General features: G+C 41.8%; 1 protein-coding gene across 4 annotated transcripts in view; it reads left to right on the forward strand.

Annotated features, from left to right (window-relative positions):
* Positions 1-15,858, forward strand: part of ACD (ACD shelterin complex subunit and telomerase recruitment factor) — a 501,602-nt gene that overhangs the window by 140,200 nt on the left and 345,544 nt on the right. For all 4 annotated transcript variants that reach the window (XM_069217682.1, XM_069217690.1, XM_069217698.1 and 1 more), the window contains exon 6: positions 13,972-14,054. In XM_069217682.1, coding sequence (XP_069073783.1) covers positions 13,972-14,054 — 83 coding nt within the window. The remainder of the gene's footprint in view (positions 1-13,971; positions 14,055-15,858) is intronic.

Genomic DNA, 15,858 nt, shown 5'->3' on the forward strand with positions numbered 1-15,858 from the left:
ACCCAAAAAAGCGGTGACCGAGCCAAGGCACCGAAAAAGGGCACGCTGATGTCGAAGTCATCCGACTCCGGTCGAGATACCGCCACACAGCAATCTCGGACCCGAGACATCGGCTCTGAGAAATCTCGCCACCGTGACAGCAGCACCGAACAAATTCGGCACCGAGACACCACCACGCCGAAAATTACAAAGGTTTCTTCGGAGCCTAAAAAGACCTCAGAAAAAGTTCAGTTCCGAAACATCCAGCCTCGGAGCCGAGAACAGGTTCCTATACAGAGGAACAAGGATTAGCCTCACAAATGAAAAAACATAGATTTGGAGAGGAACTTCAAGCTGTAAAGCCAGACTATACTCAAAGAAGGCTCCACATTCATCAAGACACAGGGAAGATAACCACTCTTCCTCCAATTAAAACAAAAATAAAACTTGCCTTTCACGAAAAGGACAAGGAGCCACAGGCAAAGGTGGCAAAGAAAACAACTCCACCACCTTCTCCACCACCATCAGTGCACACATCACCAGTAGCAACTCCTCCACTGATGCACTCACCGACTCATACTGCCATGAGTCAAGATGATCCCGATGCATGGGACCTTTACGATGCTCCAGTATCGGACAACAGCCCAGACTCGTACCCTACCAGGCCGTCCCCTCCTGAGGACAGTACATCTTACACACAGGTGATCGCAAGGGCAGCTGCTTTCCATAACGTCACCTTGCATTCAGAACCAATTGAGGATGACTTCTTGTTTAACACGCTAACCTCCACTCATAGCCAGTACCAAAGACTACCTATGCTCCCAGGAATGCTAAAACATTCAAAACAAATCTTTCAGGATCCTGTTAAAGGCCGAGCCATAACGCCAAGGGTGGAGAAAAAGTACAAGCCACCGCCAACAGATCCTGTTTATATTACAACGCAGTTAACTCCAGACTCAGTAGTTGTCGGGGCAGCTTGTAAGAGAGCAAACTCTCATACCTGAGGAGACGCACCACCTCCAGACACAGAGAGTCGCAAATTTGATGCTGCGGGCAAAAGGGTTGCAGCACAAGCAACAAACCAATGGCGCATTGGCAAGATATGACAGAGCTCACTGGGATGAGATGCAACATTTGATAGAACACTTACCCAAGGAGTTCCAAAAAAGAGCACAACAAGTGGTGGAAGAAGGACAAAGTATCTCTAATAATCAGATACGGTCTTCAATGGATGCAGCAGATACGGCTGCAAGGACAGTAAATACTGCAATAACAATAAGAAGGCACACATGGCTCCGCACGTCAGGTTTCAAGCCGGAAATTCAACAAGCCGTGCTAAATATGCCATTTAATGAACAGCAGTTGTTTGGGCCGGAAGTCGACACTGCTATTGAGAAACTCAAAAAAGACACTGATACGGCAAAAGCCATGGGCGCACTCTACTCCCCGCAGAGCAGAGGCACCTTTCGCAAAACACCTTTTAGGGGAGGGTTTCGAGGACAACCTACAGAAACCACAACATCACAAACAAGGCCCACTTACCAAAGCCAATATCAGAGGGGGACAATTCCAAAGAAGTAGAGGAAAATTCCAAAGCCCTAAAAGTCCTCAAAATAAGCAGTGACTCACAAGTCACACATCCCCATCACATAACACCTGTGGGGGGAAGATTAAGCCAATTTTTCAAACATTGGGAGGAGATAACAACAGATACTTGGGTACTAGCAATTATCCAGCATGGTTATTGCATAGAATTTCGCGAATTCCCTCCAACAGTCCCACCAAAAACACACAGTATGTCGAAACAACATATAAATCTTCTAGGATTAGAAGTTCAAGCATTGCTCCAAAAAGAAGCAATAGAATTAGTACCAAAACAAGAACTAAACACAGGAGTTTACTCACCGTACTTTCTGATACCCAAAAAAGACAAAACACTAAGACCTATACTAGATCTCAGAATATTAAATACATACATCAAATCAGACCATTTTCACATGGTTACATTACAAGAAGTAATCCCACTGCTCAAACAACAAGACTACACGACAACACTGGATCTAAAGGATGCATATTTCCATATACCAATACATCCTTCACACAGGAAGTACCTAAGGTTTGTATTCCAAGGGATACATTACCAATTCAAAGTGTTGCCATTCGGAATAACAACTGCGCCAAGAGTTTTTACAAAATGTCTAGCAGTAGTAGCTGCACATATCAGAAGGCAGCAAATACATGTGTTCCCGTACCTAGACGATTGGTTAATCAAAACCAACACGCAAAAACAGTGTTCACAACACACAAATTACTTCATAGAAACCCTACACAAACTAGGTTTCTCAATCAATTACTCAAGTCACACCTTCTGCCGTGTCAAACACAGCAATACCTAGGAGCAACAATCAACACAGTAAAAGGAATTGCCACTCCAAGTCCACAAAGAGTCCAAACATTCCAAAATGTCATACAAGCCATGTATACAAACCAAAAGATACAGGTCATATTAGTAATGAAACTCCTAGGCATGATGTCCTCATGCATAGCCATTGTCCCAAACGCAAGGTTGCACATGCGGCCCTTACAACAGTGCCTAGCATCACAGTGGTCACAGGCACAGGGTCAACTTCTAGATCTGGTGTTGATAGACCGCCAAACATACATCTCGCTTCAATGGTGGAACAGTATAAATTTAAACCAAGGGCGGCCTTTTCAAGACCCAGTGCCACAATACGTAATAACGACAGATGCATACATGACAGGGTGGGGAGCACACCTCAATCAGCACAGCATCCAAGGACAATGGGACATTCAGCAAAAACAGTTTCATATAAACCACTTAGAACTGTTAGCGGTATTTCTAGCTCTGAAAGCATTTCAACCCATAATAACCCACAAATACACTCTTGTCAAAACAGACAACATGACAACAATGTATTACCTAAACAAACAGGGAGGAACACACTCGACACAGTTGTGTCTCCTAACACAAAAAATATGGCATTGGGCGATTCACAACCACATTCGCCTAATAGCACAATTTATTCCAGGGATTCAGAATCAGTTAGCAGACAATCTCTCTCGGGATCACCAACAGATCCACGAATGGGAAATTCACCCCCAAATACTGAACACTTACTTCAGAATGTGGGGAACGCCACAAATAGATCTATTTGCAACAAAAGAAAACTCAAAATGCCAAAACTTCGCATCCAGGTACCCACAACATCAGTCTCAGGGCAATGCACTATGGATGAACTGGTCAGGGATATTTGCGTACGCTTTTCCCCCTCTCCCACTTCTTCCATATCTAGTAAACAAGTTGAGTCAAAACAAACTCAAACTCATACTAATAGCACCAACATGGGCAAGGCAACCTTGGTACACAACACTACTAGACCTTTCAGTAGTACCTCATATCAAACTGCCAAACAGACCAGATCTGTTAACACAACACAAACAACAGATCAGACATCCAAATCCAGCATCGCTGAATCTAGCAATTTGGCTCCTGAAATCCTAGAATTCGGGCACTTAGACCTCACACAGGAATGTATGGAGGTCATAAAACAGGCTAGAAAACCTACCACTAGACACTGTTATGCAAATAAGTGGAAAAGATTTGTTTATTACTGCCATAATAATCAAATTCAACCTTTACACGCATCTGCAAAAGAGATAGTAGGATACTTACTACATTTGCAGAACTCTAAACTAGCTTTCTCTTCCATTAAAATACATCTTACGGCAATTTCAGCTTACCTGCAAATTACGCACTCAACTTTATTATTTAGGATACCAGTCATAAAAGCGTTTATGGAAGGCCTAAAGAGAATTATACCACCAAGAACACCACCGGTTCCTTCATGGAACCTCAACATTGTCTTAACACGACTCATGGGTCCACCTTTTGAGCCCATGCACTCTTGTGAAATGCAATACTTAACGTGGAAAGCTGCATTTTTAATTGCCACCACATCTCTAAGAAGAGTGAGTGAAATTCAAGCATTTACCATTCAAGAACCATTTATTCAAATACACAAAAATAAAGTTGTTCTACGGACCAATCCTAAATTTTTACCAAATGTAATCTCACCGTTCCACTTGAATCAAACAGTAGAATTACCAGTGTTCTTCCCACAGCCAGATTCTGTAGCTGAAAGAGCACTACATACATTAGACATCAAAAGAGCACTAATGTACTACATTGACAGAACAAAACTAATTCGAAAGACAAAACAACTATTTATCGCCTTTCAAAAACCTCATACAGGAAATCCAATTTCAAAACAAGGCATTGCTAGATGGATAGTTAAGTGCATTCAAACATGCTATCTTAAAGCTAAAAGAGAACTGCCTATTACACCAAAGGCACACTCAACCAGAAAGAAAGGTGCTACCATGGCCTTTCTAGGAAATATTCCAATGAACGAAATATGTAAGGCAGCAACATGGTCTACGCCTCATACATTTACCAAGCACTACTGTGTAGATGTGTTAACTGCACAACAAGCAACAGTAGGTCAAGCTGTACTAAGAACATTATTTCAAACTACTTCAACTCCTACAGGCTGAACCACCGCTTTTGGGGAGATAACTGCTTATTAGTCTATGCACAGCATGTGTATCTGCAGCTACACATGCCATCAAACGTAAATTGTCACTTACCCAGTGTACATCTGTTCGTGGCATTAGTCGCTGCAGATTCACATGCGCCCACCCGCCTCCCCGGGAGCCTGTAGCCGTTCAGAAGTAGATCTTAAACATTTGTACATTTGTAAATATATTACTTTAAACTTCATTATGTACATACGCATTCACTCCATTGCATGGGCACTATTACTAGCATACACAACTCCTACCTCACCCTCTGCGGGGAAAACAATCTAAGATGGAGTCGACGCCCATGCGCAATGGAGTCGAAATGGGAGGAGTCCCTCGGTCTCGTGACTCGAAAAGACTTCTTCGAAGAAAAACAACTTGTAACACTCCGAGCCCAACACCAGATGGCGGGATGTGCACAGCATGTGAATCTGCAGCGACTAATGCCACGAACAGATGTACACTGGGTAAGTGACATTTTCCATATATATATATAATTTTTTTTTTTTTTAAATACTGTGTGGATTCTCTTTTGTGGTGTATTTATTGTGTGACTGATGTGAGTGTATTGCGCAAACGCTTTACACATGACCTGTGAGGGTAAGCCTGAATGATATGCGCCACACTACCAGTGGGTGAGCACAGGTTATCTTTGGTGTGTAACTTACTTGCCCTGATTAGAGTGGTGGGTTCTGCCTGGCTTAGGTGCATACCCTAGCCAACTAGAAACCCCATTTCTAACAGAGCGCATAAGTGCTTAATATGCCTTGTCAGTAGGAATAGGGCCTACATTACCTTCTCACATTTGTGATAGAGCATCACACCTGACCCACTCCTCAAATGTCCCTCATAAATGGTACTAATGCCCCTCGTATCATGGAGAAAATGCTGGTACAATTTTTTGGAATGCAGCCATGTGTCTGCTTAAAACATTACTTTGCTTGTGATGAGGAATCTAGTGACAACCTTTAACACCAAACACAACATCAGACACCGTCTGAAAGACTTACACCTGCAGAAATCCTCATCTGCGTTGGATGTGTGTCAACTGTCATGTTGATGACAAACAACATTGCTGTAAATAGAAAAAGGTTAAACAGCAAGATTAGCTACATGTGACTCACCTCCTTGATGCTGCAATTGGGCCCTTAACTTCCCATCAAGCTGCGGGCACTCCACTGCAAGGATGCGGGTCACTGAGGGGGTGGCCCAGGTGCAGCGCACACGCTTACCTCGTTGGGAGCACTGGCCGAGCTGGACTTCTGCTGACTTCCTGGTCCAGCATCGGAGGTCCTCCCACCTCTTCCTGCAATGCAGGCTGTGCCACTTAAAGACCCTCGGGGTCTGCACCTTCTTTGCAATGGCCTTCCACAATTCCTGCTTCTGGTAGGCATTGACCTGTATGTATGAGAACAAAATGCAACACAAGATGTTTTCAGTGATCTTGGCGGTCAGTAATGCAGTGACACAATTTCTTTGCATCTCTCACATGCATTCCGTGAACAGTCGGTATAGATTATTTTCAAACATTTCAAAGTTCCTAAGACATATTGGTTTGCAGTGATCTGGTGAGTTGCCTCGACACTTTATTTCTCCTCATGTTACCAATCCAAGACAAAAACATTCTCTAAGCCAGGGATGGGAAATGTTTTATGTAGTGAGACCCACTCCAGATTAGTCCAACTCGTTGTGAGCTACTAAAGGCTAAACAATCTATACATTATTTTCATATAACCACACACACAGCTGGATTTTCTTCATGCCTAACCTTCTAAGAGTCAGATACTATGGTTTGTCCCATATATATTGACAAATGGTGGTATGTGAGGGCTGTCATGTGTCAGTGAGAGTATGGGTGTGGGTGATGTATGAACAAATGTGTGTTGTAATGGGGCATACTTGTATGGCTGATTGAGAGCTTGGGTCATTTAGACTGGCAGCACAGGAAATACCTTTCCCCATATGTGGCACCATGAAATGTTTAAAATATGAAGATACTCCTATTTCAAAATTTGGGTTGCACATTCACCTGATTGAACAGCATCAAACAACTCCATAACTTTAAGGATTCTACTTGGACTTTGCATTTCTCTCTTTTCAAAGTGGGCTGCATGTTTCCACTTAAGCTAGTGGCACAGTGCCTGCTAGTCACTGGAAGTAAGGTGCCTGCAGTTTGTCTAATTAAATCTGGAATTGGAGTTCACTGAAAACTCAGCTAATTCTTTCAGGTGACTTTTTATTTCAATTTACAGGCTTTTCTAATACCCTCAAACAACACTGTGTACCCAGCTAATCAATTCAGTTCACTACACTCCAATCACAACACTTCACTCATGAACAAAAAGGGACCAAATAGCCTGTCGATACATAGGGAACAACTTACTTTGGCAAACATTTCCCATTCAAACATGTACTTGCTCATCTGGGGTCCAATACAGCTGGAACAGGACCTCCCAGTGATGAGCTCCAACCCCACAGGGGAGAAGGCACGGGCCATATCACCTGCTTTGCCCAACATCCTGGCTGCCAGGGGTTGGTAACGGCAGCAAAAAAACAAGGACGTCTTTTTTAGTGTAGTGCTAGGAGACAAGTGAGCTTTTTTATCAATACTCCGTGTTCAAGTACAGGGCATACACACGCTCTCTAATGGAGACGGACACAGCCATTGGCTTTTGTCCGTAGCCATCACACACGTTAGCCTATGGCAGTGTCTTACGTGGAGTGTTCCACTTCTGCCAACTGCCATCACATAGCCAATATCCTGACTGCAGGGTCAGGCAGCCACAATTTTAGGATGTGCAACTGTGTATTTGTGAATCGTTTGTGCATTACCAGTACTCAAAACAGTGGCTACTTTCTATACATATCTCAGATATGTACTACACTGTTTTTCATAGAATATGACAAATAAAACAGTGAACCATTACTGTGTTTAACATTGATAGTGCCACGGTGTTTGCAATACTTTCTTAACTGTAATTTGAAAAAAAACAACTATTCACACATTATTTGTGAAAAAAATAAAATAAATGCCAGGCATGTTAAAAAATATTGATTTGCAGTAGCAAAAATGTTTGAAAATGGTATCATTCATGACACTGTAAGATCACTAAACCAACCTAGACATGAGATGTGTTCATTGTGAAAGTCTTGTGTGACAATTTTTATTGATAGTTTGTTTTCCTTACATGCAGACATATGAACCCAGGGATGGGTAGAAGAAGGTGTCTTCAAGTCTTCAGACCGTTTCTAGACCTTGCCACCTTGGAGGAAAGGGACATGATCAAAAAGTTTAGATTGAAAAGGGAAACTATACTTGGTTTGTGTCAGCAGCTGGAGCCTGATCTTATGCCTCACAATAGGAACACAACAGCAATAACATCAATAGTGAAACCCATGGCAGTACTTCATTTTGTGGCCACTGGCTCCTTTCAGTACACTGTGGCTGTATCTGGAAGCATGTCACTGCCACCTTTCAGTGGTGTGGTACAAGAAGCCCTCGCTTTAATGATGAGACACATCAACAGCTTCAACCAGTTGCAAAGAGCTCAGGATTTGGCCAATGTGAAGGGAGAATTTTATGATTTGGGTGGCCTACCATGTGTGGTTGGAGCAATTAATGGCACAAATATTGCCTTGGTGCCGCCACACGCAAACAAATAGGTCTACCACAATCAAAAGAACTTCCATTTTATCAGTGTGCAAGTTGCATACTTAAAGAATGTATACATCTCAAGTGTGTGTTTGCCCGCTTTCCTGGATCAACATAAAATTCCTTTGTACTATGGAACAGCACCATATCCCTGCAGATGTCACAACTTGGACCTGAGATGGCCTGGCTTGTTGGTAAGTACAATATGACTTGAGGATAATTTGCTTTAATCCTAGTTTGGGATTGTACAGTGGCCTAATATGATTTTAATTTGTCAGTTTATTGCTTCCATGCAGGAGACTCTGTGTATCCTAACCGACCATGGTTGTTGGCACCGCTGAGGAATCCAACAATGCCTGGGGAAGTCCGTTTCAATGAGGCCCATGGAAGAACACGGAGTCCAGTGGAGTAGGATTTTGGCCTCCTGAAGGCCAGATTCAGGTGTCTCGACAAGACTAGTGGAGTCCTCCTCTACTCACCCGATAAGGTGTGCCAAATTACAGATGTTTGCTGCATGCTATATAGCATTGCCGTGCGACAGAACATCCCAGTCATCGCAGAGGGTGGAGACCATGAAGAGCCACTGAGTGAGGATGTCAAAATGCCCAATGAAGAAGACATTGCTGAAGAGGAAGGAATTGACCTACGTCAAGATGTCATTGACCACTTCTTCACCTAAGTGTACCGTACATAATGTGACATTCAATGTCCGAACAACGTGTGACATCTGGGGAATATCAATCTGCAATGATAATGTGGTTAGAATGATCATTTGAGGAACGTCCAAGGCAAAGATGTTTGTGGATCAGATTTTCCCTAGATGGACTAATGTGTTTACTGACCCAAATTAACTTTGCTTCTGCTAAGTACATGTGTTCTCCTAACATCATTTGAATCAAACCGTATGTGTGAAATCATTAATTTTGTTTGAGCCCATCACCATGTCCTCTTCATGTGGACATTTCAAAGTTGTGACATTTGCGGTGATAAGTTGCTTTTGGAACTACAAAGGGAGCATGGGTTGATTCTGGGACAGACACCCTCTTGGGGCGGACAGGTCTTGTACAGAGACAATTTGCACTGTGATTCAATAGACGTTCTTGAGAGTGTATCCGACATGTTTACTGTGGGATGTTACTATCAAGGCAATATGTGCCACTTAACTTGCTCTAACCACATGTGTATGTCAAGCCACACCATACTGGTCTTCGTTCACATTGGCTATATCTTCAATTTGTGCTCAGTGTAGGAAGTGGTTGATGTGTTTCCTCCTAGTTGAAATGACTTTTGTTTAGCAAGCCATTGAATGGTGATTGTGACATTGAACCAGATAACTGCCACAGCGTCCTGCAATGGTCATGTGGCCTCAAATTTTGTTACTGCCAAGATGTAGACTATTGCTGTTATTGATGCAGGATTCCTATTGGGAGAGCAGCATGTCTGGCTCCAGCTGAAGTCATGCATCAATAATAGTTTGCTTATTTAATTTGATTTCATGTAATATTCCCTTTCTTCTATGGTGTCAAGGTCCTTGAATGGCAACTTCTAATTTATAGAAGGTTTGACTTCTAAATGGTTTGTAACCTGCATATTTGATTGTGTCACATACCTGTTACCTAGAAATATATGACACCATAACTTTCGGATTTCATTGTTTCTTTTTTGATCTTTTTTAGCATGGGAAACACTTTACCTAGTTGGTATTTCTTATATGTTTTAGTATCATATTGTTTGACAATTTTGTTTAAAAATGATGGTGTACAGAAGACATAGAAAGGGAAGTAGCACAATAAATACAACACCAGACTTTCACTTTATTTTATGTGCATTTGTTTTGAACAAAAAGATGAGTACAATAGATGACCAACCGAAAATGAAAAAATACTGGAAAAAAATCCATCATGGTGAATGAAACTATATTTGTTTAGCACAAATTGTTTGGAGTCCAGTGTACAAAATATAACCCTCCTCAGAAAAGGTAAATGTGTCCATGTAATAGTCCACAGAGTGAATGGCAGACACACGCTTGACAAAATTAGGTCAATTGTCTCTTGGAGGTGGTGATGGAGGTCTTGCCATCCTTTCCTTTTGGTCCGGATGAGCGTTCCCTCTTCGGAGGTGGGGTGGGGGACGACAAGTGCAAGGACTGGGATAGGTGGATCAGTTTTCTCCTGTGGTAGGGCCTCCCTGTCTATGACTGCAGAAGGTGTGTTTTGTCCTGATGTAGAAGGACCAGAGAGAGGGGTAGGTGGTACAGGAAACGTTCTGCACATGTGATTGTAGATGTCAAATATCACCCCTGTCAAGGAGCGTACATTTGAGCTGTGATTCTGGAGCTCTTGAATGTGTTCCCTCTACACCTGCTTAAGGTCCAGAATCTCTGTTAGGAGTGTGGTGTTGGAGATTGGGGTGATGTTCTTTTTGACACAGGAAGTGGAGGTATCCATTGGCTATGGTGTTGTTGCAGCTGAGGTGGGAGCTGTAGGTGTGGGATGAGTGACACTCATTGCTGCTGTGTGCCCAGATGGACCAGGGATCCCCCTCCTCATCTGTACTTGCAGGAGTGGTGTCCTCACTGAAGGCTTGATCCTGGCTTGGATTAGAGGCGTCTTCAGTTGCAGATGGTGGTCCACTGGCCCTGGGTGTTGGTCCTAATATTAATTACAAAATAGAAAGACATTAATGGTCTGTATTGTACCCCAGTTCTGTCTTCAGCTCCAGATGATGCAATCTATAGAAAAGAAAAATAATGATTAATGGGATGTTGAGGCCTTTGTGTGATTTTTCGCTTTTTACTCATACTGGTTAATGTGCACAGAGGCACACTTTAGTAACAATGATGGACAGATTTCCTGAAATGTAAAATAGACAGTGAACATTCCATGTACCAGACATGCTACTCAACACAGTAGAGAGGAGATTTGAGAATTGAGCCATTTCACGGCATAGTATCCTCAAAAATAAACTATGGTACAACTTATTGTATTTACTGGCATTGGTAATCATATGAACACTGCAAAGTAATTTGTGCATCAATACTACTTATAATCAACATGTCACAGAACATGGTTGGAAACCTTTGAATCCACAAACTATTATTTATGCAAGCAAGTAGATCAATTCGATGAATTGGCAAGAAGATGACAACATGCTGGATCAACACAGCAGATGCAGTTTTAATACATTTTATGAAATGGTGCATGTCAACTGCCTTTTGGCGATACGTGGAAAGAAAGGAAGGTTGAGCCATCACATTGCACTGTTATTTTACAGAGACAAAAGCAGGGCATCATGCTAGTTGCAGTCATTTGTAAACACTACTGCAAATGCTTGTGAGAAAGCGGGTAACACATACCTATATAAATTTATACAGTGAAAATTAAACACACATTTTCAATATGTACACATGTATAAAGTGATTAGGTTAAGGTACCACTTACAATCACTATACCTTCATGTACAGATGGATGGAGTTTGGAACCTGCCTTTTTTAAGTAAAACAACCTAAATTAAGAAACAGCAAAAGACAAGGCAAATGCAAGCGGTGATCCATGAAGGACAACACACAATCTGACAATACATATTGATCATTCTTAAATAGTTTGTAACAATAATTTGAATAACACAAGATATTTTCAAAACTGAAGTTTAAATATATCTATTTTGATTATTGTCTATAAGCATTCTAAACAGCTGCGTTAAGGGCAAGGAGTCCATTTGTGATTAGTAAGACATACATAGGTGTAGCTTACCAGTCTCCACTCCACCAGAGATTCCTGTCAAGCCTTCAGGATGTAGTATCTGCTCTTTCTTCCTGGGAAAGAGATGTAATAGAGGGCTGGGAGAACCACCACAGTCCTCTGGGCCTCGAGGAAGCGCTTGGAGGTCAGGGAGCGCACTCTCACCCTGCAAGTCATTCCACCTCTTACTAATTTCCTCCTGTGTGTGCAGATTGTTCGCTACAGCATTCACTCTGGTGACTAGTCTGTCCCACATTTGCCTATTCTGAAAAACTGTAGCATTTGGTTCTTGTACTCTTAACAGTTGGGGCTGTAGTCTAATAATTTCAGCCACCATGATTTACAATTCTCTCTCTGTCAAATGTGGATTTCTCTTCCCTTCCATAGTAAATAAGTGAGAAAAAAATATACTTTCCCTAAAGTTTTAGAAAGAACAAAAAAGTAATAGTAGCAAAAAGCACAGAAGGCGATGAAAACAGAAAAAAACAGGCTCCTATGTGCAATTTCTGCTGAAAAGTGGTCTGCTGCATTGGAATTCCAAAGGATCCTAGTCTGAAATGAGGTGCGCTCTGCAGGTGTCACAGTTGTCCAGTATACATCAGATGTGGGCTGCCACAGCAATGATACAATTCTTAACGGGTTCTGCGACAGACTCTCGCCATCATGGCCCTCCCCACCAGCACAACTGTTTTCTAAATTTGGTTGGTGGGTTCCTGCAGTCATGACGGTGACGGAGTGCTAATCGGCAGCATTGGAGTTCACTGCATCGGCTGCAGGATACAGCTGGCACAATGGAGTGCACTCTGATGTAGTCAGTGGCTGCAAAGCCATAGATCTAAATACGGCAGGCGAAACCCAGTCAGCTTGATGGAGTACGTGGGACTGCCACCGCAGAGGATTAGCAGTAATGTGGTCAAGATCTATGTCGGGCCCTATGTTTGATATCAGAGGGACTGAAAAGTGATCAAAGCTGTTTAACCATATCAGAGATTCCATTAAGTGCAGTTAGTCAAAAAATATTGTATCTGTTTGTAATGCATTCATTTAACAAGTTAAGATTTGAACAAGTGCTAACGTTGGCAGAAATTACAACGCACTTGGTAACATGTCTAATATTTGAAAATATCCAGAAAACGGAACGTAAAGACCATAGTAATGGCTTTTACTGTCAAAGTGCTACTTACTTAAACTTAAAGTAATCTCAGCCGTCTGCAAAATACACCAGAGCTGTTTGAAAATGATCTAATATTTTATTAATAGAAGTATGTGCTTACCTAGTTTCAGCTTTATTTCGGTAAAACAATACCATAAAAGCATACTGACAAAAGTCTTACATTTCTAAAAGGAACAAAGACACTTTTTAAGAGAAAAAAAGACAAAAAAAACACTAAAAACAGATCGAGACCAGAGCTCCCTCAGGGCCATACAATACAAATAGGCAAGTTATGGGTATAAATGTTATTAAAAATCAACAATTAATCAATAAAACACTATAAAATATACAGTACACATCATCATGCAAATCACCATATAAATATTATACAATTTTATAAAATACCCCTAAAATATAAACCTTTATACAAAAAACAGTTAAAATTGCTATTTCACTAGTAGTAGCATTAACTATGGACTAGCTCAAAAAGTGACCATTATGAAAATAGGATATATGCTTTTGAATGATTATTTGCCTCCAGTAGGCTCAAGCTGCCTCTACAATCTTAGCAATATAGATACCATCATCACGTGAGGGGTTATTTGACTAATTTTTAAGAGATGATTAACAGTCCCTGTATGTGCTTACAGTTTTTTAAGATTCTTCACTGATTCCCTATGAATTACTCTTTACTCTGCAGTTCCTTTTCTTACTACTGGCCAGCTCCCTTCAGCTGTCACTATTAATGTTCTACTTTACGTCGATCCTGGTACATTTTTCGATGTTGTATAGACATGTATAAAGTGAACACAGAGCTTTTGCAACAGTTGTACTTTCCTTTGCAGATTGACTGTGGATTTTATATCCGCATTGAGTGTTTCAGTATTCTACCAATGGAACCAGACAGAGAGGACGGTGGCGTAAACTGGTGAGATACAATCTCCCTGTCTGCAGATGTCATTTGTAAACTACTTTAAATGTGTTGTATCTGCAAGTAATTTTGTTGCCTGTTTTTTTAGCATCCAGCTCAATTTAAAATGTTTCTTTTCTTGAGTATAGTAATATCCCCAGTCTCACAGACAGGTCTCTTTTGATGTGCGTTGCATTTGAAAGGTATTCCAGACTGGGTTTCTGATAGTTTAACAGCTAGCCATGTAGTTTGTTATCTTAACCCTTGGGGTGGTATAGATGCTATCTGCACACATATCATACTGTAATAAATTGTATTTTTATTTGGGTGGGTTGCCTTCCAGAATAAGCACAAACCTTGTCAGAGTGTATCCTCAAAGTTACTAAACCAACCTGAGCTCATCCCCCAGTAGCTATGCCACAGACCAGATAGATTTAAGGCAATGTGTGAATTATATACGCAGTACAAAACCAGTAGTATTGTCCAAACTGATTTAGAACAAGGATTGACAAAGCCAATAGGTCTCGTCTGTGCAAGAGCAATTGGCTTTGCCAATGTGTTTTAGCGATGTTGTACACCAGTGTGGTTGCTGTTCAACATGACTAAAAGTTAGTGGCATAGAGGACCGTGGCATGGAGTGTCATAGAGTTGAATGGCGAAGAGTGGAGTAGAATATTGTAGAGTGGAGTGGCAGAGAACGTTGTGGATTGGAGTGGCTAGTGTGGAGTCAATTAATGTGATATACACTGGAGTGACATAGAGTAGAGTAGACTGGTGTAGAGGGTATTGGCATGGGATGTTGCAGAATATAGTGGAGTAGAGTGCAGTGGCATTGAATTCAGTGGCATTCAATACAGCGCCGTAGAATACAGTGGATTAGAGAGGCACAGAGTGGAGTGATACACAGGGCAGCGGTACAGAGTAGAGTAACATAGAGTGTAATTATGTAGAGTGCAGAGAAAAGTGGCGTAGTTCAGAGGAGAGTGGTGTAGAGCTCAGTGTTGGAGAGTTCAGTGTTGCAGAGTAGAATGTCAGTGCAGTGGTAGAATGGTATAGAGAGCAGTGGCATACTGTACAGTGATCCAGAGTAGAGTGCAGTTGTGTAGAGTGCATTGGCTGAGTAGAGAGGTGTAGAGGGCAATGGCATACAGTGGAGTGGCGAGTAGAATGTCAGTGCAGTGGTGGAATGGCGTAGAGAGCAGTGGCATACTGTACAGTGATCTAGAGTAGAGTGCGGTCGGTTGTGTAGAGTGCATTGGCTGAGTAGAGAGGTGTAGAGTGCAATGGCATACAGCAGAGTGGCGTAGAGTAGATTGTTTAAGAGTAGAGTGAAGTGGCATAGATTAGAGTGGTGCAGGGTAGGATGCAGCTGGTGGCAATTGCTTAATTTTTTTTTTTTTTACAGCTCCTGCTGACAGGACGCTGAAGCATTGAGGTTGGACTTTTATAGTTTTTTTTTCTCAAAAACATTTTTATCAAATTTGTGACAGAACCTTTATTTAGCGTCTTGTTGCTTTTCCATCTATTTTCTGACAGAAAACGAAGGCATTGTATGGACTAAAATACTTTCACTTTTTGACAAGTGTCCTCGTTGTGGCAAAAAAAAGGCCGAAACAGACCCACATGTGGTCTGTATCTTCTGCCGTCCTTACTCTCATCTTCTTGATTCCTGTGACATCTGCAGGAAGTTTTCCAGACGCACACTGCAAGACAGAGAGAAGATTTCTCTGCAAGCAAGAGAAGAGAGAAAACGACAAAAGCAGCCTGCCAGTGGGACCTCTGAGCTAGGGGAAGGTCAGTCTTCCACCAGGGCTCTTCCTTC

Source organism: Pleurodeles waltl, chromosome 2_1, assembly GCF_031143425.1.
Source record: "Pleurodeles waltl isolate 20211129_DDA chromosome 2_1, aPleWal1.hap1.20221129, whole genome shotgun sequence".
NCBI classification, from domain to species: Eukaryota; Metazoa; Chordata; class Amphibia; order Caudata; family Salamandridae; genus Pleurodeles; species Pleurodeles waltl.